Here is a 21,072-nt window from a genome sequence, read left to right as displayed (position 1 = left end):
TTTTATTTTAAGGCTCTCCCTTGACCTGTCATCTGTTTTCTCTCTCTACATCCCAGCCTGGACTCTGTAACTCCCAAGTTGTTGAATCAGTGCTGCCGAAACTCACATTTGCTCAGCTCTGCTAGTGGTTTCCACCAGGTGACCCAGGGCTTACCAAGCCTCCAAGAGGCACCAAAGGGATGCAACACGCCCCTGCCATCTTTTTAATGCTCCCCTCACCCTGTGTTTTAATTCCCGAATCTACAGAGTGAAAAGCAAGTCCAGTACCACAGGAAGCTGTGAAGGATGTAAAGTACCTTGGAATTGAATCCCTATTTCAGGGTCAATTGGTCGAAATAACGCAAAGGGGAGAGGAACGGTATAATCTTAACACATTTTCTTCTTTCTTTCATAGAAATGATTCTAGCGATCACTCGGACAGCATGCACTACAACCAGGTAGGCTGGAGTGCCTGTTCCCTTGGTAACAGAGGATGCCCTATAAAAATGTGGTCTTCCTAGCTCATGGTTGGAAGAGCTTGGTGATCTTTAGCTCTTCCCCGAGTGCAGCTGACACTCGGTGAAATTCAGTAACTGTCAGGCATTCTGCTTTTCAACTCTGAATTGTTAATGACCCCTTCGTTACAGGGTAAAAGGTATTTTCGAGACAGAAAAGCAGGCGGCGGCAGAAACTCGGACTGGTCTTCGTGCACGAACCAACATGGACAGCAGTGTAAGGGAAACCACTCACTTGAATGATGTACGGTACTCTTGTTTTCTTGAGCAGCCACCTTTGGCAAGCAGCCAGCGGTCGCATAGAGAAGCAGCGTGGTCTGATGGGAGGAGCACGGGCCTGGGAGTCGGGATCCAAGTTCTAATCCTGCTCTGCCATTGCCTACTGTGTGACCTTGGGCAAGTCACTGAACTCTGCGGTGCCTCAGTTTCCTCATCTGTTAAATGCGGATTTAATACCCGCTCCCCCTCAATTAGCCTGTGAGCCTCATGTGGGACAGGGACTTTGTCCCACTCGATTATCTTGGTTCTATCCCAGTGCTTAGTACAGTGAGTGGTACATAGTACGCACTTAAGAAATGCCACGATTATTATTATTTGTCGAAGAGGGGTGAGAAGTGAAACCCAGCTATCCGTGCCTGAAGGTGCAGGCAAGAAGGACTGAAGGGTGGAGATTGTTCTGGGTCACACCAAAGGAACGAATGGCTGGTGGGCTTCACAATAGAGAATCTTACCAAAACAAGTAGTCTTGACGGCATTTTATTGGAAAGAGAGCAGTCAAGGCCAAGCAAGCAAGAATGGCCTTCATCGTCCTGTTTGTAAAGGTACAGTTTAGTATCCACACTGCTTTTGATTTTGTATAGAATTCTGAGTCTTGGCCCTTTAGTAGCTTCCGTTCTAAGACAGAACCTTAGGTTTCTCACAGTTTTCTGCCAGGGTCGAAATAGTTTCCAAGCCAGCAGGGAAGTTACTCTATTGTTTCTTGGATAAAAGTAGGTACTACACAAAACCTTGTTTTAGAAATACACAGAGAAGCACCGTTCGCCCCCAGATCCGTAAAAGATTGGCAGAGTTGGGGGGATAAGTAGGTAGGTTTTCTGGCCCAGTGCACATTTGGGAATCACCTCCGTCTCAGAAGGGGAGCCAGCAGCCTTAGAGCAAGAACTATAGTGGTGGAATTCCTCCGAAGAGAGATGTGATGCAATCCAGTTTCCTGACTGTTTGGAAAAGTACCTGGCGTAAAATAAAGGATATACTACTCAAGATGAGCTTTATAGTGACCCGAAAGGTCCTTGGAAATGGGTGGGTAGCTCTTTTTTAAGAACATCCTTCCTAACCTCTTTTCGTGATTCCTGAAAGCAGAAAAATAGAATTAGGAGTAGGAACTCTGGCCTGGAAGGCAGGATGTAGAGCGGGCCTGAAGAAGGATGTTGGACCTTTTTACGGCCAAGGCCAGTAGGGAACTAAAGTCGTAAACGTCAGAGTTGGCCCCTGAGCCTCAAAGTATTTCTTAGGCTCAGTCTGGGTCTCAAGGCAATTTCCTAGGAGACAGGTGTCTGCTCATTTTCCATGTCTGGAATCCCATCCAAGAGGCTAACAGTCTAGTCTAGCAGTCTAGAGAAGCAGCGTGGCTCAGTGGAAAGAGCACGGGTTTAGGAGTCAAAGGTCATGGGTTCTAATCCCGGCTCCTCCACCTGTCAGCAGTGTGACTTTGGGCAAGTCACTTCACTTCTCGGTGCCTCAGCATCTCTAAAATGGGGATTAAAGACTGTGAGCCTCACGTGGGACAACCTGATTACCCTGTATCTCCCTCAGCGCTTAGAATAGTGGTCAGCACATAGTAAGTGCTTAACAAATACCAACATTATTATTATTAATATTAGTTGGCTCTGGAGACTCAACTGAGCTCCAGGACAAAGAGAGGTCACAGCAATTAGAATAGGAAGAGTGGAAGAGGAAGTGAGGAAAAGGTCTCAGGAGGGGTTGCCGAGCTGTTTGTTTTCTCTGGAGAGAGGGCTCCAGATTACATGGAGACCCGCCCTAGGGCGTGTGTCATTGACCTTCCTAGTCAAACATGGCCTTGCTGACAGCGTTGTAAACCAAGGGTCGGAGTGTGGTTGGAAAACCCAGGGGGTGTTCAGCAATCCCGCCCCCACTGGACTTTGCGGGAAAACTGCCCTTTGGTCTGGAGGTAGAGCTAATATTTGCAGTCTGTTGGGGGCCCCCCTCACCTCATTTATGATAAAATGCTTTTGCTGAAAGAGGGTTGCTTCCTTTCTAATCACTGCATGCCAAGTTTGTCTGCTGCTACTGTTCTTTTGCAAGAGTCCACAAAAAGACAGTGTTAATAATGGACTGCTTCTGGCTTACCTTTGTACCTTTGAGCAGGTGGGGAGGTGCTGCTCAATCCCACTGGGTTCTCCCTCCTCTCTGGAGCTGGCGGGTTGGGCCAACAAATTTGCCATATTGATAGATTTGCCGGCAATGGTTTCTTTTGGCTTTTTCTGCAGCAAAAGCACCCGGCTGGGCTGATTTGATTTTTTTTTTCCTCCCCCTTCAGTTAAGCCTCATTGCTTGCTCTTCTGGCCCATCTGTCTTCCATCTTGCTAGTGGTTGCCCCTCTTCAGCTCACCATCTAGGATCTTAGGGTCACCTATCCACACCTGTCTTGCCCATAGAAGTGTTACTCTATCCTGGTAGATTGCTGCATTGTTAGTGATAAGACACCATTGTAATTGTTCGAGGAAACGATGGAATGTCTCTCTCCGATCAAAGATGCACTCATAAAGAAAATTGGATGCTCCCAAAAAGACATGATGATGATGATGATGATGATGATGATGATGATGATGTTTGTTAAGCACTTACTATGTGCCAAGCACTGTACTAAGCAGTAGGTAGATACGAGATCACCAGGGCAGACACAGTCCCTGTTCCTCATGAGGCTCACAGACTAAAGGGGAGGAAGAACTGGTAAGTAAATCTTCATTTTACAGATGAGAAAACCGAGGCATAAAAAAGTTAAGTGACTTGCCCAGGGTGACTCTGCAGGGCAGAGCCAAGATTAGAAACCAGGTCATCTAACTCCCAAGCCCGTGGCCTTTCCCCTGGGCCACGCTGCTTCTCTGGCTTTCTTAACTCAGTTTCTCACCTCCTCCCAAGCAGTGGGTCATTGCTCAGCATACTGTCAGGTAGCGGAATTTTCAATAACTTTGGGTTCTGTTAGTGAAAGCCTTTGTCAGTATTCCTCATAGTACATGCTGATTCTGCAATAGGGTTGATGCTTTTTTGCGGGTCTTCTTGTGTATATAATTCCAGAGCACTGTCATCCAAATAAAGAAGCCCCTGGATGACTATCTCAGTGACTTTGGATAATGCCTTCAAGTACTGCAATTAATCAGTCGGTCAGTCCAGGGTTTCTTGAGCTCTTGCTGTGTTCAGAGCACTCTACTAAGTGCTTGGGAGAGTACAGTAGTGTTGTTAGACACTAGCCCTTGAGAAGGTTACAATTAGGTAGGGGAAACACAGAGTATAAGGATGTAAGTGCTTAGGGGTTGGGGGCGGGGTGAATATAAAAGTGCTTAAGGGGTACAGACCCAAATGCATAGGTGACAGAAGGGAGGGAAAATAGCAGGGGGAGATGAGAGGTTAGTCAGAGAAGGTTTCCTGGAGGAGATATGATTTTATAGTAGGGATTTGAAGATGGGGAGAGTAGTGGTCTGTTGGACATGAATAATAATAATAATGATGGCATTTGTTAAGCGCTTACTATGTGCCGAGCACTGTTCTAAGCGCCGGGGAAGATACAACGTCATCAGGTTGTCCCACGTGGGGCTCACAGTCTTCATCCCCATTTGACAGATGAGGGAACCGAGCCACAGAGAAGTCAAGGGACTTGCCCAGAGTCACAAAGCTGATCAGTAGTGGAGCCGGGATTAGAACCCACGACCTCTGCCTCCCAAGCCCGGGCTCTTTCCACCCTGCCACGCTATATGAAGCAGAAGTAGTTCCAGGGAGGAGGCAGGGCGTGAGCAAGGGGTCGACGGCAAGAGAGCTGAGAGCGTGGTACAGTTAGTAGGTTGGTGTTAGAAAAGAGGGTGTTAGAAAAGTGAAGTTTGGTGTGCTGGGTTGGAGAGAGAAAGGAACGAGGATAGGTAAGAGGGAGAGAGCTGATTGAGTACTGTCAAGCCAACGGTCAGGAGTTTCTGCTTGATGATCATCGACAGGGAAGGTGTCAACCAACTCTGTGATATCATACTCTTCCAAGTGCTTAATACAGTACTGTGCACACAGTAAGTGCTCAATAAATACAGTTGATTGATTGGAGGTGTTTGAGGCGTCATATTTTTGTAAGGTCTCTTAGTTCCGAGATTTGAATGTTTTTTCCCGGAATTTTTCATATCCTTGCTGAATGGTCAAGATCGTGTCTGTTGCTCCATGTTGTGGCCTGAAGCCAACTTACAATTCTTAGAGTATCCAGTTGCGTAAGTTGCACAAGTTGCCAATTCAGAAGGACTTTAGTAAGTAAACTACCAACAAAAGAATGCAATGAACTGCAGATAACTTTCTCACCTTGCCTCTTGAAGGTAGTGAGTTGGAATCATGTGACATTCCTCAGGGTTGCTCCACATATTGAAAAGCAGCCTCTTCCTACTTGAAACACTCACCAGGAATGCCATTTCCAGGGTCTTGATTTTTCTTTACGGCTCTAAATTGGAGCCAGGTCCACATAGCCTCCTCTTGGCAATTTGCCTTTGTTATGTCGCCTTAGTGTTTTGTTTTCATCTCTCCTGATGTGTCTGTCACCAACCCCAACCCCTGAATTCTCTCCCAGTGCTTAGCACAGTGTCCCGCACACAGTAAGCGCTTAATAAATACTGTTTCTACTGCTACTCCAGTCTTCTTAGGGTCTCACTGGTGGTGGAGGAAGGTGAAGGAGATCTCTGAAGTGTTCTATACATTCTTTTCTTTTCCTTGATGAGGGTGGAACCATCTACATTCTTCAGAAGTGCTGTGGCGAAGGCTTAGTGGGTTCCTTTATTGGGCCTTTCGAGCTTTCTAGACGTCTTTAGTTTGGTAGTTGCTGACTAGCTCTGGATTACCTCAGTGTTGGCATCAGGGGGTCATGCATCCTCCTTCATCTGAAACACAATCCACAGAGGAGGCTTCTGTAATTGGCCCTTTCGTCAGGATCACAGCAGTGCAACCAGTCGATCAGTGCTATTTATCGAGTGCTTACCGTGTGCCGAGCACTGTATTAAGCTCTTGGGAGAATGCAATACAGTAGAGTTAGTAGACAGGATGTCTGCCCACAAGGAGCTTCCGGACTAGACCGGGGGAGGCTGACATTAAAATAAATCGCAGGTGGATAAGTGCTGTGGGGCTGGGAGTAGGGTGAATATCAAAATGCTTAAAGGGTACACACCCTGGTGCATAAGGAAACAGAAGTGAGGGCTTAGTGGGAAAGGAGTAGATACAAGATAATTAGCATCTCGTGTCTTGCGTATCAGGTCCTTCTTTTTTAATGGTAGTTGTTCAGCGCTTACTATGTGCCAGGCACTGTACTAAACACTGAGGTAAATGCAGACTAATCAGGGAGGACACAGCCCCTGTCCCACATGGGGCTCACAGTCTTAATCCCCATTTTACAGGTGAGGTAACAGGCACAGAGAAGTTAGTTTTAGTTAAGCACTTTTCTTTCTTCTTTGGACCTTATTGGAAATGGGGAACTAGTCAGGATCTTCCTCCTCCTGAATCTTCAATTGGAAAAACAGAGTTTAAGTCTCAGCTGCCTTTTTTCTAGGCTTGGATGAAAGGCATTGTTGAGAATAGGATTCCATCTAAAGAGAGAAGGGATGGGAAGTTGTTTCCAAAATTGCTTTTCTTAACCTTTGTGTTACTCAGCACAGGATTCTGCCTCCTGGAGAATTAAGTCCCTCTAGGACTAAGCTTGGCCGCCCAGCCAAAGGGAGAAAAGTTAGTCGGTTATGCCATAATGACTGTTGTCATTCCACGTTTTGGATTGCGCACTATTGAGACATTATTCCCAAGAGGCCTTCCCCGACGAAGCCCTCATTTCCCCGACTCCCTCTTCTTTCTGCATCGTCTGTGCACTTGGATCTACCCCCTTTGGGCACTGGGTATTCACCCCACCCTCAGCCCAACAAATGCTTACATACATTTTCTTAAAGTTTTCTTCTTCGTTGGGGGACGGCTTTAAAAGTTACATATACGAATAGCTGATGTTTACTCTGGCTTCTCTCCCTTTAGCTTCATCTGACTGTTACATTTATGATTCTGCCACTGGTTACTATTATGACCCATTAGCGGGAACATATTATGACCCTAAAACACAGGTGAGTCTATTCTTTCCTCGGCTATATTGCTTATTTCTGTCTCGTAATGGACGGCCTGGTGAATTTGCCACTTGGAAAAACCGTCCTCTGTATGGTTATGGCAGCGGGGAGGCCGGTAGCACTGAAGTAATAATAGCAGTAATGGAATGAAACACTTACTATACGATGAGTTCCGTTCTCGGTAAATGCAGTTTATTAGATCAAGCACCCCCTTGTCCAACAGCGGGCTCCCAATCTAGGAGGCGGAAGCCAAAGAGAATAAATGAAAAGTTAAGAAAAAAAGAAATTACAAATTAAACTAGCCAAGGTAGCAGTGGTTAGTTCATAAACAGTTCTTATTGGGGAAGACTTCTACTCCTCATTGCTGCAGGCAAGAGGCCTTAATATAGCTGCCACGGCCCTCCAGTATTTGATCAGTTCTAAAGCTAGGGTTCCATCGCCGTGGTCTATCTTGGCAGCAGGGGTTGGGCTAGCCCTCAGAGCTCCTAATCGTACCTTGCAGGTCTGTGCATGTTCTACCCATCCCCGACTCCTGCAGGGGATATAAGACGTCCCTTGCAATAGCTTGGGTGAGAAAAACTGGGATTTGAGAACAAGCTTTGTGAATTTCCAGTCTGCTCGTCTAACTCTCTTCCGGCTGACCCGCTGGTGAAAAATCCCATGTTTTCTTAGGTTCGAGTAGCCTCTTGGTTGTGTAATGGTTATATACTGGTGGTGGCCAATATATATATCAGAAGAAACCACCCTTTTGGGATTGCAGGCGAAAGAAGCTCCAATTTGAGAAACGCAGGTGGTGGTTGAGGCACCCAAGCGTTCGTAGACGTTCTTCGGGCACCGCGTGCCTGGATTTGATTAGTAAATGATCTGAGTGGGACTGCCACGTGGCAAGCGTGACAGGGAAACGGCATCTGATGAACTACATGAAGCTTTTGTCTTTAGATCCCAGTTTTGGAGAAATGTCTGAGACTAATCTGTTTCCAATTACCTTTCAGCAAGAAGTCTATTTGCCCCACGAACCAGAGTTCCCTGGAATAGAGAGCAAAGGGAAGAAACACATTAGCCAGGGAAAGGCCAATGAAAAGAAGGATGTGTCCAAAAGGGAAAGCAGAGAGAAAAAAGAAAGAGGCAAAAACACATCCGCTAAGGTAAGAAGCCAGGTAGGTTCACTGTTCTGTGGTCAAAATGATAGCAGTTTGAGTGGGACTGTAGTGTCATCCTTTGGATTTGGATTTCCCAGCATCTCTCTTCTCCCCTCCTGTGGCAGGTACTAGTCACTCCATTTTTATGTTGGGGAAACAGGAACAAAGAAATACGACTTGATCAGGAGTCCTAAAACGGAGGATCTGGGATTGGAACCTAATCAATCATATTTATAATCGTATTTATAGTACAGAGCACTGTACTAAGCTCTTGGGAGAGTACAGTATAACAGAGTCGATCGACATGTTCTCTGCCCACAACTAGTCTTCGAGAGGCAGTGTGGCCCAGTGCCTCTCGAGCATGGGTCTGGGAGTCAGAAGGACCTGGGTTCTAATCCCAGCTCTGCTGCCATGTGACCTTGGGCAAGTTACTTAACGTCTCTGTGCCTCAGCTACCTCAGCTAGGAAATGGAGATTAAGGCTGTGAGCCCCAGGTGGGACAGGGACTGAGAAGACTGAGCCCAGACTTGGGAGTCAGAGGTCATGGGTTCAAATCCTGGGCAAGTCACTTCACTTCTCTGTGCCTCAGTTACCTCATCTGTAAAATGGGGATGAAGACTGTGAGCCTCACGTGGGATAACCTGATTACCCTATATCTACCCCAGCGCTTAGAACAGTGCTCTGCACATAGTAAGCCCTTAACAAATACCAACTTTTTTGTTTTTGCTTGTGTCCACCCCAGTGGCATATAGTAAGCACTTAACAAATGCTACAGTTATTATTTTTATCATGATCATTATCTAGAGGAATAATGCTTTCCCAGTCAATCAGTGGTATTTATTGAGCAACTTCTGTGTGTAGAACACTGCTAAATGCTTGGGCGATTTCCATACACAGAGTTGGTGGGGAGGATTCTTGTACCCGCCTCCTATTTGACCCTTGCGTTGTGCCTGATGGACCTGCCTTGCTTTTAGTCAGAGATGGCTACTAAAATTAGTCTACCTGGGAACTGGTGCAAAATAATAGCCAATCACAAGGAAGGTTCCCCGCCTCATGTTCATTGACTCATTTTTTTGCATTTGCACTGAATGAGCCCAATCCTTGGTTCTCATGGGATTAAATACACCCCGATGAATCATTTTATCTAATTCCTCTCCTTAACATTTGACTGCTTGTCAGCAATTTCCTTAATTAATGTAAATGGTTAATTGATTCGTAACTGCTAAGATGGCTGTCAAGGCAGGTGACCATCACCCAATTCTTCCCAAAATCTAGTTGTCCACTGGCAGAGACAGAATGCTAGGCTGGGTGGCATGTCATGTGGCATTGATCTTAAATATCATTTGCAATTTGGCAATCGGACATAACTTGGCAAGGCCAGCTATTGACTGAGAACACCTCTTATTGTAGCCCAAGAATTTTCAAGCGTTTTTAGATACTATCTCAAGGGTTCACCCCAAAAAACACCTCCTCTCTCCCACCCAGAAGAATACTCAGCAGAGTCAGAGCCCAAGTTGTAGAACACCTGCAGATGTCAAATGAAACTTCAGCTTCTTGCTGCTGCTGATGGTGTCGCTGCCGTTTCCCCAAAGTTTGGGCTTCCAGGATTGCGGGGCTGTTTCTTGTTGGGCACCAATTCCTGGGGAATCAGCAGAAGCAAGAGAAACAGTTTCTCTTCTCACTTGCTCTCGTCTGTCTCGCCGCCAACCTCTAGCCCATATCCTGCCTCCTCATATCCAAAACGCAATGACTCTCCCCCTCTTCAAAGCTTTATTGAAGGCACATCTCCTCCCAGAGGCCTTTCCTGACTAAGCCCTCCTTTCCTCTTCTCCCATTCCCTTCTGTATCACTCCCTTCATTCATCCCCCGCTTGAAGCCCCGCAGCACTTATGTATATATCTGTAATTAATTTATATTAATGTCTGTCTCCCCTTCTAGACTGCAAGCTCATTGTAGGGGCCAGGGAATGTGTCTGTTTATGGTTGTATTGTACTCTCCCAAGCAGTGTGGCTCAGTGGAAAGAGCACGGGCTTTGGAGTCAGAAGTCATGGGTTCGAATCCTGGCTCGGCCACTTGTCAGCTGTGTGACTTTGGGCAAGTCACTTAACTTCTCGGTGCCTCAGTTCCCTCATCTGTAAAATGGGGATGAAGACTGTGAGCCCCACATGGGACAACCTGATTCCCCTGTGTCTACCCCAGCACTTAGAACAGTGCTCGGCACATAGTAAGCGCTTAACAAATACCAACATCATTATTATTACCGTGCTCTGCACACAGATACGATCGACTGACTTGCTCCAGTTGCTGCTAATCTGCTTCTTGCGGGACTGCCAGGAATTCTCACCTCTTTCGAGAGCCTAGAAAGAAGCAGTTGAGCTGTAGCAGGAGATGCTGCTGCAACACAGTGGATGTACACGCTGCATACGTTTACCCAATCGAAAAAAATATGTTTTAGACAATGATGGTTTCTGTAGGCTGAGCTTTCTTTTCGCTTTTCTTTTCTCCCCCCGGCCCCCAGGCTCCCATCTGGTTGGTTCCTCCCTGTTGTTTTAGGTAGATTCTAGACTCTAAGCTCATCCTCTAGACTATAAGCTAGTTGTGGGCAGGGAATGGGTCTCCCAACTCTGTTATATTGCACTCTCCCAAGCACTTAGTGCAGCTTTCTCTGCATACAGTAAACGCTCAATAAATAACAGCGATTGATTGTATGATTGATTGATTACCCATTCCTTTTCATTCATCCAATAATGCTTGCTTCCTACAAGTGGTTGTTGAAAGTCCTCATTTTTCTCAGGATGTAATTCCTAGGTAATCCCTAAGCGAATTATCAATTCATTTCTCAAGAGACCTTTCACGCAAGACGGTTACTGCCGAGGATTTAACTCTGGGGGTTTTGGCATTTTCAGGAAGCTTTCACCGAGGCCCCTGTGGAAGATGTTTTCAAGAAGCCACTACCTCCCACTGTGAAGAAGGAAGAAAGTTCACCCCCGGTAAGACTTAATCCCGCATCTTTTAGGAAAGTCTTGCCCTTTCCGTGTATCCTTTGGCCGTTTTTAATGGAAAGGAAAATTCCACAGATGTGGTGAGCCTGGACCTCAGCCTTCCTGACTCAACTTGCCCTGTCCAAAATTGGAGGCTTAAAACTCTGAATCATTGAATAGGGAGCAGGGTGGTATATGAACACATGTTGCCCCTGATCTTCTTCGTTCCCCCTGGTTTTGCGGGGTTTTTTTATTGACTGTCTCTCCACTGCCAAATGCCTGCATTTGTCTCCATGGCAACTGAGCCTTTCCACCAGCTCCTAAGGAGGGAGGGAGCCGAGGAATGAGAGAGACAGGCAGTAAAATGGTTCTCAGGTAATGAGTTCCCCCTATCGTTTTTCTCACAGCCCAAGGTGGTGAACCCTCTGATAGGCCTGTTGGGTGAGTATGGAGGCGACAGTGACTATGAGGAGGAGGAGGAAGAGGAACCACCTCCCCAGCCACAAACCCGCCCCGTGCAGCCAACGCACCGTGAAGATCTGGCCAAGAAAGAGAAGGAGGAGGACAAGCTGACTGACTGGAACAAGTTGGCCTGCCTACTCTGCAGAAGGCAGTTTCCTAATAAGGAAGTCCTGATCAAACACCAGCAGCTCTCAGACTTGCACAAGGTAGGAAGGCATTTGGCCTCAGGGGCCCTTCCTGCTGGCACTGGCATGTTTGGGGAGGTATTCCGCTGGGAAAGACGCAGCTGGTGTGGAAAAAGAGGTACAGAGTTGTGAAGTGATCTCTGTTCAGTGGCTTCCAGGATGCCAGGAGCCAAGTGTTCCACTGTGGTGCCCCCAGTCGGCAAGTTGGTGCCTTTACAATCATTTCATCTCTCCGGACTCCTCCACCTTCCTACGCTAGAAACCTAAAAGACCGTGTTGTTAATAATAATGATAATTCTGGTATTTGGTAAGCGCTTCCTACATGCGAGGCACCGTACTAAGCGCTGGGGCGGATACAAGCGAATCGCGTCGGACACAGTCCCTGCCCCACGTGGGGCTCACGGTCTCAATCCTCGTTTTACAGCTGAGGTAACTGGGGCCCAGAGAAGTGAAGTGACTTGCCCTAGATCACACAGCAGACAAGCGGCGGAGCCAGGATTAGAACCCATGTCCTCCTTACTCCCAGACCCGTGCTCTATCCACGATGCCATGCGTGTTGGAAGTCAGACGTCCCAATCCCCGTTTCCTCTAAACCGTGTGGCTGTGCCACACGTGGAAAAAATCCCAGGGCCTGCAGTTTAGTCGGAATAACACAGCCAATTGACAGTAATCCTGAGAAGGTGTCTAGGAACCACTCTCCTCCGAACTTGAACTCCGAGAAGTGTCCAGTCACTCAGAATTCATTTTGATTTCTTTGCAGCAAAACCTGGAGATCCACCGCAAGATAAAGCAGTCTGAGCAGGAGCTGGCATATTTGGAGAGGAGAGAGAGGGAGGTGAGCGCGTGGGAATAGAGTCATATCATTACCGTTAGTAGGCCCTCAGAAAGGAGCAGCGGAGAGGGCTTCTGCCAAACAAAGACTATTCTAAGTTGTATGCCTCGGATGTGCTCATTTCTGGTTCAGTTAAACTTGAGGTCTCACACTGGCCACCTGGGCCTGGCCAGGACAGGTTGGAGGAAATTCAACCCAGGTCTGTCTGGCTAGGTTTGTTTGCTGATGTGGGAAAAATGCTTGAGAGATTCAAAAGGGGAAAAGTGAGAGAATCCTTCTCTAGTGGTCTCTCTGGGGAGGGGAATGACTCAAGTTTTCTTTTTTTGGCCTCCAACAGGGGAAATTTAAAGAAAAAGGAAATGACCGTAGAGAGAAGCCGTATTCTCCAGATTCTCCAGAGAGAAAGCGAATGAAACACTCCAGAGACTTTGACAGGTGAGCCAGTGACCCTCCCCTGCCTTTAGGGCTTTGGCGCCTGATGTTATTTAGTCTTCTCTCCCATCCTGAGTAGCAGGTGGGTGTTTTTTTTTATGCACATAGGGAACTAGAAGTATGTAAGGTGGCTTGTGAGACTGGCAGCTGGGGTGCTTCATCTTTGCTCCTTTAGCCTAAGGCTTGCCCTCTCTCTGTTTTACATTGCGCAGAGAATAGGTTTGCAAGGAAAGCTGTTTGGGTGATTTGAGTTTTATGAAGTGTTTACCCATCTTTATAACTTTACTGCTTTTCTCTCTTGGATTGGAGAAGGAAAAGGTCCAAGGGCAGCCCTCTGTATTCCTTGCAGCCAGGGAATTCTGAATGCTTGATCTATGTCCTGTAGCGACAAGGAAGAGTGGCCAGTTTTCAGGGGAAAAAATTCAGTCATAGGAAGATGGCTAGACCCAAGCTCATATGGTGAGTCAGTGGTGGAACTGAGTATAAAAACACAGGGTTTCAGGCTATGAATCCGACATTCTACCATGTTTTCTCTTTTGTTTAAAGATTTTTGACATCAAAAGCACAAGGTTCTTAAGATTATTGTTTTTTCCTGACCCTGGTGAGGCACAACATGGGTTTGACATTCCAGATTAGAGTAACATCAAATTCTTAGCTTTTCACAAGCTGCGATTACATAGGTACTTATTTACATGTGTGTGTGTGTGCGCACGCACGCACATGGACATGTCTGGCAGTGGATCAATAACTCCGAACTAGCATAAAGGACCTGCCCTTTGAAGGTTGACCCCTGGATATCAGTGTGTACTCAACACAGTTGACTGATTGATCGATTGACTGACAGTAGCTTCCAGTCCACGTTGAAATCTGGGGGCCTGACCTGAGCCCCAGCACCAACCAAGCACGATGGGACTTTACTGTTGGCAAATATACAGAAATTGTTCATTCATCTCTACCGTGGCATTTTGAACCGTGTGAAGGTCAATGTGAACATACAAGATCTCTGGGACTGTAAAATTGAACGATTTCTTTTGCAGCTACCTTAAATCTCCAGGATTCGAAGGCAACAACAAAGGAGAAGGAGTGCTGCAATCCCCAGGCTGGAGAAAGGGATCAGGCCTGGGAGGCAGTCAGCAGGGACTGGTCTCACCAGAAGAGGTGACGTCTCCCCTAAATTGTGTGGTATGGTCAAAGGCGTCTTTGGGGATCACTTACTCTAGCTCTCGAGGACCAATGAATCTGATCTTTTAACTGTGCTCCTTCTCTACTGGTTTGGGAAGCCAGAGGGCAAAAATTGCTCACCTTGTTATGTTAGAACAGTGTTTTTTCAAAAAGGAGGCTGAGGATTCCTCTGAATTGTGCTGGGAACCTTCTGAACCTGGAGGTGGGAATGCGAAGAGAGGAGAGGGATCGGGGCTAGGAATGAAGTTGGGGTAGTCTGTTACTGAGGAACAAAGTTTTCTCACTTAAAATGGAGCATGAATACTTGTTCTTCCTCCTCTTTTAACTCCGAGCCTCAGCTGAGTCCAACCTGATTATCTTTTACATACCCAGGTGCTTAGCATATAGTAAGCACTTAAATAACACAATCATTATTATTACTATTATTATTTTAGTGGAAAAATGGATGTGGTTGAGGGTGCTGTAAAGGCAATGCTGCTTTTACCTCTAGGACATAAAGAGAGGGAAAACTGGGATAAACATTTGAAAAGGACCTTAAATTGAGTTAGGCAACCAAAGGTCTCCTCTGCACCAAATTAAGGACCAAATATTCACAAATTCTTGACTGTTCCTCTAAAAGTTCTAACCCTCTCCCCAGCATCATCCTTTGGGCTTCACAAATCAAGATTTGTACTGTAAGTTTTTTTTTCCACTCTGGGTTTTCTGTGATTCCAAATGTCTACTAATCTAGTGGCTGTGGAGGCTAGCCAGGGCACTCAGAGAAACATTTGGATTACCAGACCATATATGGTGTCAATAGCCCAATCCAATTGAATCTGCTTATGCAAACTTTGGATGATCTGAATTAGCCTTGATTAGTTCAAATAATTGACTTTCTCCTGTCTTGGGGGGTGGGTAGGGGTGGGGGGGGAGGGTGGGGGGGCCTGCCCAGGACCACAGATGTTCTGAGTTAACTGCCTCAGCTTTCTTTTCTGCTTTTTCAGGCTCAAAGCCGAACAAAGGGGACTGGTGCAGGAACCCAAGGTAAAACCAGCAAGAGGCAGTCAAATGAGACATACCGCGATGCTGTGAGGAGAGTCATGTTTGCTCGTTATAAGGAACTCGATTAGAAAATGGAGAGGAGTTCCCCAGGGCATCACATTCTTTGTCTGTTTCTCCTTTGGTTTTGTTACTGTTCTTGCTGCTAGAACTTTTTTAAATAAAAGTTTTTTTTCAATGTGATTTTTATTCTATTTGTAATTTCCCCCAAAGACTCCAAAAGATGGATGCCAAGTGAAAAGGATTGGTGGGGGAGGTGAGAGAGGATATTTCTTATTCCTAGGTGGCTCATACCTCCAAAATCTGCCACCTCCTGGACCTCAGTCCTCCCCGGGGTTCAGTGGCCACCCCAAGGGGAAAAGGCAACTTCCTCAAAAAAAGTTTTCTGCTGATGATGTCCCTTCCCCACGAGACTTCAGCTCTAGAGAGATGGCTATGATGTCCTGTGACCTTCTCATTTTCAGCCGTTTTACCCGGTAGTTTCCAACCTTTTGGGGAACCTGTCAACTGGGGTTATCTTCTACAGCCTAGGCCACTTTTAACCCTGGCTAAACCAACTGGGCTGTGCATAGGCCACTCCCACAGCTGCCAGAGATTAATCTGCACTCTGATGATTACAGTTGGCAGTCATTCGGCAACAAGAGCAGCAGCCTGAAGCAGCATGGCTTAGTGGAAAGAGCCTGGGCTTGGGAGTCAGAGGGCTTGGGAGTCAGAGGACGTGGGTTCTAATCCCCGCTCCGCCACCTATCTGCTGTGTGACCTTGGGCAAGCCACTTAACTTCTCTGTGCCTCTGGTCCCTCATCTGTAAAATGGCAATTAAGACTGTGAACTCCACGTGGGACAACCCGATTCCTATGTGTCTACTCCAGCTCTTAGAACGGTGCTCTAGTCCTTAATGAGTACCATTATTATCACTACTACTACTAATAAAAAGCAGAGTGAAGCAGCGTGGCTGAGTGGAAAGAGCGCCAGCCTGGGAATCAAAGGACCTGAGTTCTAATCCCAGCTCTGCAAGTCACATAACTTCTCTGAGCCTCAATTTTCCCATCTGCAAAATGGGAATTCAATACCTGTTCTCCCTCCTACTTAGACTGTGAGCCCCGAGTGGGACTGGGACTGTGCCCAGCCTGATTAACTTGGAGCTACCGCTGCGTCAAGAACGGTGCTCGACACGTAGTAAAGGCTTAACAGATAATAATAATTTAAAAAGAGGGTCTACCAGGTGCACGTGTACTCTGTTGGTCTAGTGATTTGTTTAATTTCCTAGTTAGTCTTGTAACTCTGACAGTTATTCTGCTGGTAAAGGTGCCTATAGGTGGACTGGCTTGGGCCCTAATTACTCTATGCATTCTTAGATGGCGGTGGTGATAGGGAGGTTTGTCATTTCAGAAGATTGCTAATGCCTATGGAGGCACTAGAAAGCTGTTTATCGATTTCCACCTCTGAAACAAATTTCATTTTACCGGATTGGGGGAAGAAAGAGTGGGACACAAGCCTTCCTTCCCAGGTGGCTTTTTCACTTCCTAAATTGAATGGAAAGTCCGGCAATGTTGGTTCATGGTGTTTCAACTCTTGCAGTAGCTGTCTTAACCGCGCCTCTGTAAAGCAGCATCTAGGGATGATCACCAAAAATAGCTCCCTTTGCCCTTTCGAGACGCTGATTCCTTTTTGTGGGGGATATTTTCAGTTCAGTTTTCAAACCGATCTCATGCAGACTCTTCACAACATATGGAAATCAGCTTTTATGGTAGTGCGCTGAAGGCAGAGCTGTATAAGCCAAAACAAACATCCTCAAACATGCTTCTAGATGCCAATCCATATTCGGTGATTAGAGGAAAATGTCAGGGATGTTGGAAGGTACATTCCTAACAGGGAAGATTGACATCAAGAAGGGCTACTTACCACACTCTTCTTCCAAGGGTCTTTGGTGCTGCCAGAGAAGGATCTGACTCCCGGATCCCACCCTTCCACTCCACCCAGGCTGCTTCCACCTTGATCCAAGCTCTTGACATATCAGGACTAGATTACTGCATCGCTGGTCTCCCTTGCTTCTGGCCTCTCCCCTCTCCCGTTGATACCACACGCTGCTGCACCGATCATCTTGGGACACTGCCCGGTACACATCTCCTCACTCCTCCAAACCCATCGCGGCAAGCAAAATCTCCTCACGCTCACCTCCGTGCTCTCGACTCGCTGAATCTTACGTCTCCGCTCTCTCCTCCCACTGCTTCCCAGCTTGCCCTCTTCACTCCTCTCACCTTCTAACTATATCTCGCTCTTGCCCCTCCCACTTTCATCTCTTCACCCATCCTGTTCCCCCAGCCCAGAACTCCCCAAATCCAACAGACCTCGGTGCTCCCCGTATTCAGTGCCCTCCTAAAATCCCTCCTTCCCGATTAGTTCCCAGCACTCCAGTTTGGGATTTAGATACTTATCTCTGTGCATCCAAAGCACTCTGTGTTCATATTATTCAACAGTGCATTCAACTACATAGGTTATTCCATTTGTAAATATTGCCTCTGCTGTCCCATCTTTAATTCTTCCAGGACCCAATCCGTGGGGACTCTGAGCCCTGGCACTAGCCCCGACTGCCCTGTCCTTGTTCCTGATGGTGTTGTGCAGGGTGGGTTGTGGTAGCATTCGTACCTTAGGCAAGTCACTTGACTTCTCCGTGCCTCAGTTACCTGATCTGTAAAATGGGGACTAAGACTGTGATCCCTATGCGGGATAGGGACCGTATCCAATCCGATTGGCTGGTATCCACCCCAGTGCCTGGCACGTAGTAAGCGCTTACCAAATACCATAATAATTATTATTTAGAGCAGCAGCGTGGCGTAGTGGATAGAGCACGGAGTCAGAAGCTCATGGGTTCTAATCCCAGCTCCGCCACTTGTCTACTGTGTGACCTCGGGCAAGGCGCTTCACTTCTCGGCCTCACTTACCTCACCTGTAAAATGATGATTGAGACCGTAAGCCCCACGTGGGACAGGGACCGTGTCCAACCCGAATTGCTTGTATCTACCCCAGTGCTTAGTACTATGCCTGGCACATAGTAAGCGCTTAACAGATACCGTAATTATTACTTATTAATCACCCTGTGCAGCAGTGTACTGAGTGCTGGGAGAAAATACACAGTTAGGAATCAGACATGATACCCTTGGGGGGCTCACAATCTAAGAATAATTAAAAGAGAAAGAGCATAATTATAAATGAAAAAAACCTAATGGCCACTCGAGATGAGGGAAGTGGGAAGATGAGAGCTAGGCCCTGGGCCTCCCCTCAGGGAGACTGGAATCCACCCACCCAAGAGGTGGGAATTAGTCAGTGCTGGAACCATCCCCACTCTAGGGCACCTGCCCCTGTTAAAAAAAAAAAAAAGAAAGAAATCATCTCTGGGTTACCTGGAACTTGATTAGATGCTTTCATTCATTCAATCATATTTATTGAATAAATAAATAATTTATATTTATTGTGTGCAGAACACTGTACTAAGCATTTGGAAAGTACAGTCAGCAACAAATAGCAACAATCCCTACCCAACAATGGACTCACAGTCTAAAAAGGGGAGACAGACATCAAAACAAGTAAACAGGCATCAATAGCAGCAATGTAAATAAATAGAATTATAGATATATGCACATCATTAAAATAAATAGAATAATAAAATATGTACATATGCACAGAAGTGCTGTGGGCCAGGGAGGGGAGTAGAGCAGAGGGAGGGAGTCGGGGCAATGGGGAGGTGAGGAGGAGCAGAGGAAAAGGGGGGCTTTCCAGCTGGACCTTGCTGTCATTATGGTCCTGACTCTCTCCATTGGGAAACCTCGATGTGGGCAGGGAATATCACTGCTTCTTCTTGTACTTTCCCAAGCGCTTAGTACAGTGGTCTGCACATAGTAAGCGCTTAATAAATATGGCCAAATGAATGAAGTCCCAGCTCAGGTCACCCCATTCCTTGGGGAAATATGGAGGGAACAAATTTGAAAACCATCCCCATCACCAAATACCTACATAGGAAATGGGTTCCCTACATGTTCTCACTCTGGCATTTTGGATAGAATGCTATTGTAAAATTAGGGAACGCTCTTCCAGTAACATCCATCATCCATCCATCCGTGATGGGAGACACAGACACACGTGCGGTATGGGTATGGTATGGTATGGATGCATAATATGAGTTTTCCTTAAAATAAGGTGTGGTGATAATACTACTAATAATAGTATTTGTTAAGCACTTACTATGTGCCAAGCACTTTACTAAGCACTGGGGTGGATACGAGCAAATCGGGTTGGACACAGTCCATGTCCCACACAGGGCTCACATTCTTCACCCCCATTTTACAGATGAGGTAACTGAGGCCCAGAGAAGTGAAGTGACTTGCCCAAGGCCACACAGCAGACAAGTGACAGAGTAAGAATTAGAACCCATCCAGTGCAACCGAACCCATCCAGTGCAACCCCTTCATTTACAGAACTCATTTACTCAGACATTTCAGCTATAAACCCACTCACACCTACATACTTACACTTGTAGACATTTATCCACAGATTTTACAGACACAAGCAAGCGATATGAAGGAAAGAAAGGATGAGCACAGAGCTGGGGTAAAAATATGGCAACTGCAGAAGTTTATGAGTCTTACCTGAGACTATTTGTTGAAAACGTTAAGCCGAGTGGTAGGTGGGAAGGAAGAGGTAAGAGATGGGAGAGAGACTATCTGGGGATGGTTAAAGTGGCTACTAGATGAGATGTTAGTAATAAAAAAAAAATGCAACTATCAAGAGTCAGGCATCTCATCGGTATTGTACAAAGTTACATACAGAAATAGGCCTTCGTAATGGTAATATGTTCAACTAATTGAGCATCATTCATTCAATTGTATTTATTAAGCGCAAACTGTGTGCAGAGCACTGTACTAAACCCTTGGGCAACAATAACCAGTGACATTCCCTGCCCACAACGAGCTCACAGTCTGAATGGTTTAGACATTACCTGGCAAGGAGGCTAGGCACTGTACCTTCCGGCTCTAGAAATCTAATAATTTGATGAGGATTGTGATAGCCACTTTAACTGCTAACCCGGGAAGGTACATAAACTTGAACAGCAGCCTAATGGGAATGGGGGGAAATGGTCGAGCAGCGAAAGGAGCAATAGTTTGTGAATCTTCCAGTCATTCCCCTGGGGGATATTGTTAGGTGCCCTTGGTTGCAAGGGAACAGGATGTTTCAAGCCTCTGGGGTGGATTTGAAATTTCTAGGGTGAAATAGGCCAGGACACTTCATACCACCCTCCCACTCCAACACCAAGCCAACTTGTTTGCCTTTAGGCCTCAAATGAAAGGTCTGATTCCCTCAGGGGAAAATGCAAATACAGAGAAAAGGGTCTGGTGCACAAAGGAAGTCCACATTACCAGCTGGATTTCATAGCCATTGAACCACAAGGGACTTCAAAAGGCTAACTAATCTGTCGGTACCTGGCCTCCAGGGATGCCTAGATTAGTCATGTTAAACGCTTATGTAGATTTTTAAAAGCTCTCCAGTCTTCCAACTGCGACACTGCAACTTCTCTAAGATAACCTGTACTGACATTTATTCACGTACGGGGTCAAAAAAGTTCTTCCTGATATCTAGCTGAACCAACTCTCTCTCTCTCTCTAATGGTCAGAGTACCCCGGTGTGGGTTTGATCTGTCCTGAGTGTAGTGGAAAGAGTTCTTTTTAGGTCTTGCAAGCTATACGTGTAGTCGCACATGCCAGTAATAACAATGATATAATTTGTTAAGCACTTATTATACACCAAGCACTACTGAGTGCTGGGGTGGTTACAAGGTAATCAGATGGGACGCAGCTCCTCTCCCACATGGGGCTCACAGTCTAATTAGGAGGGAGAACAGATATTTAACCCTTCTCCCCTCCCCCGGACACACACGTTTTACAGATGAGGAAACTGAGGCACCGAGAAGTTGAAACTTGC

The 21,072-nt window shown here is 46.4% G+C and overlaps 1 protein-coding gene across 6 annotated transcripts in view; it reads left to right on the top strand.

Moving 5' to 3' along the window:
* The window catches only part of RBM6 (RNA binding motif protein 6), a 113,050-nt gene extending 97,769 nt beyond the window's left edge, over nt 1-15,281 (top strand). For 3 of the 6 annotated variants that reach the window (XM_029050946.2, XM_029050947.2, XM_029050948.2), the window contains exons 12-21: nt 395-437; nt 627-711; nt 6,762-6,847; nt 7,840-8,004; nt 10,893-10,976; nt 11,375-11,635; nt 12,375-12,449; nt 12,784-12,881; nt 13,916-14,060; nt 15,044-15,281. In XM_029050946.2, the coding sequence (XP_028906779.1) occupies nt 395-437; nt 627-711; nt 6,762-6,847; nt 7,840-8,004; nt 10,893-10,976; nt 11,375-11,635; nt 12,375-12,449; nt 12,784-12,881; nt 13,916-14,060; nt 15,044-15,169 (1,168 nt within the window). In that variant the 3' untranslated portion in view covers nt 15,170-15,281. The remainder of the gene's footprint in view (nt 1-394; nt 438-626; nt 712-6,761; nt 6,848-7,839; nt 8,005-10,892; nt 10,977-11,374; nt 11,636-12,374; nt 12,450-12,783; nt 12,882-13,915; nt 14,061-15,043) is intronic. The other 3 variants (XM_029050949.2, XM_029050951.2, XM_029050952.2) reach the window with 3 other exon arrangements.
* Nucleotides 15,282-21,072: the final 5,791 nt, after the last annotated feature.

Source organism: Ornithorhynchus anatinus, chromosome X1, assembly GCF_004115215.2.
Source record: "Ornithorhynchus anatinus isolate Pmale09 chromosome X1, mOrnAna1.pri.v4, whole genome shotgun sequence".
In the NCBI taxonomy this organism is placed as follows: domain Eukaryota; kingdom Metazoa; phylum Chordata; class Mammalia; order Monotremata; family Ornithorhynchidae; genus Ornithorhynchus; species Ornithorhynchus anatinus.
This window is presented reverse-complemented; position numbering and strand designations above follow the sequence as displayed.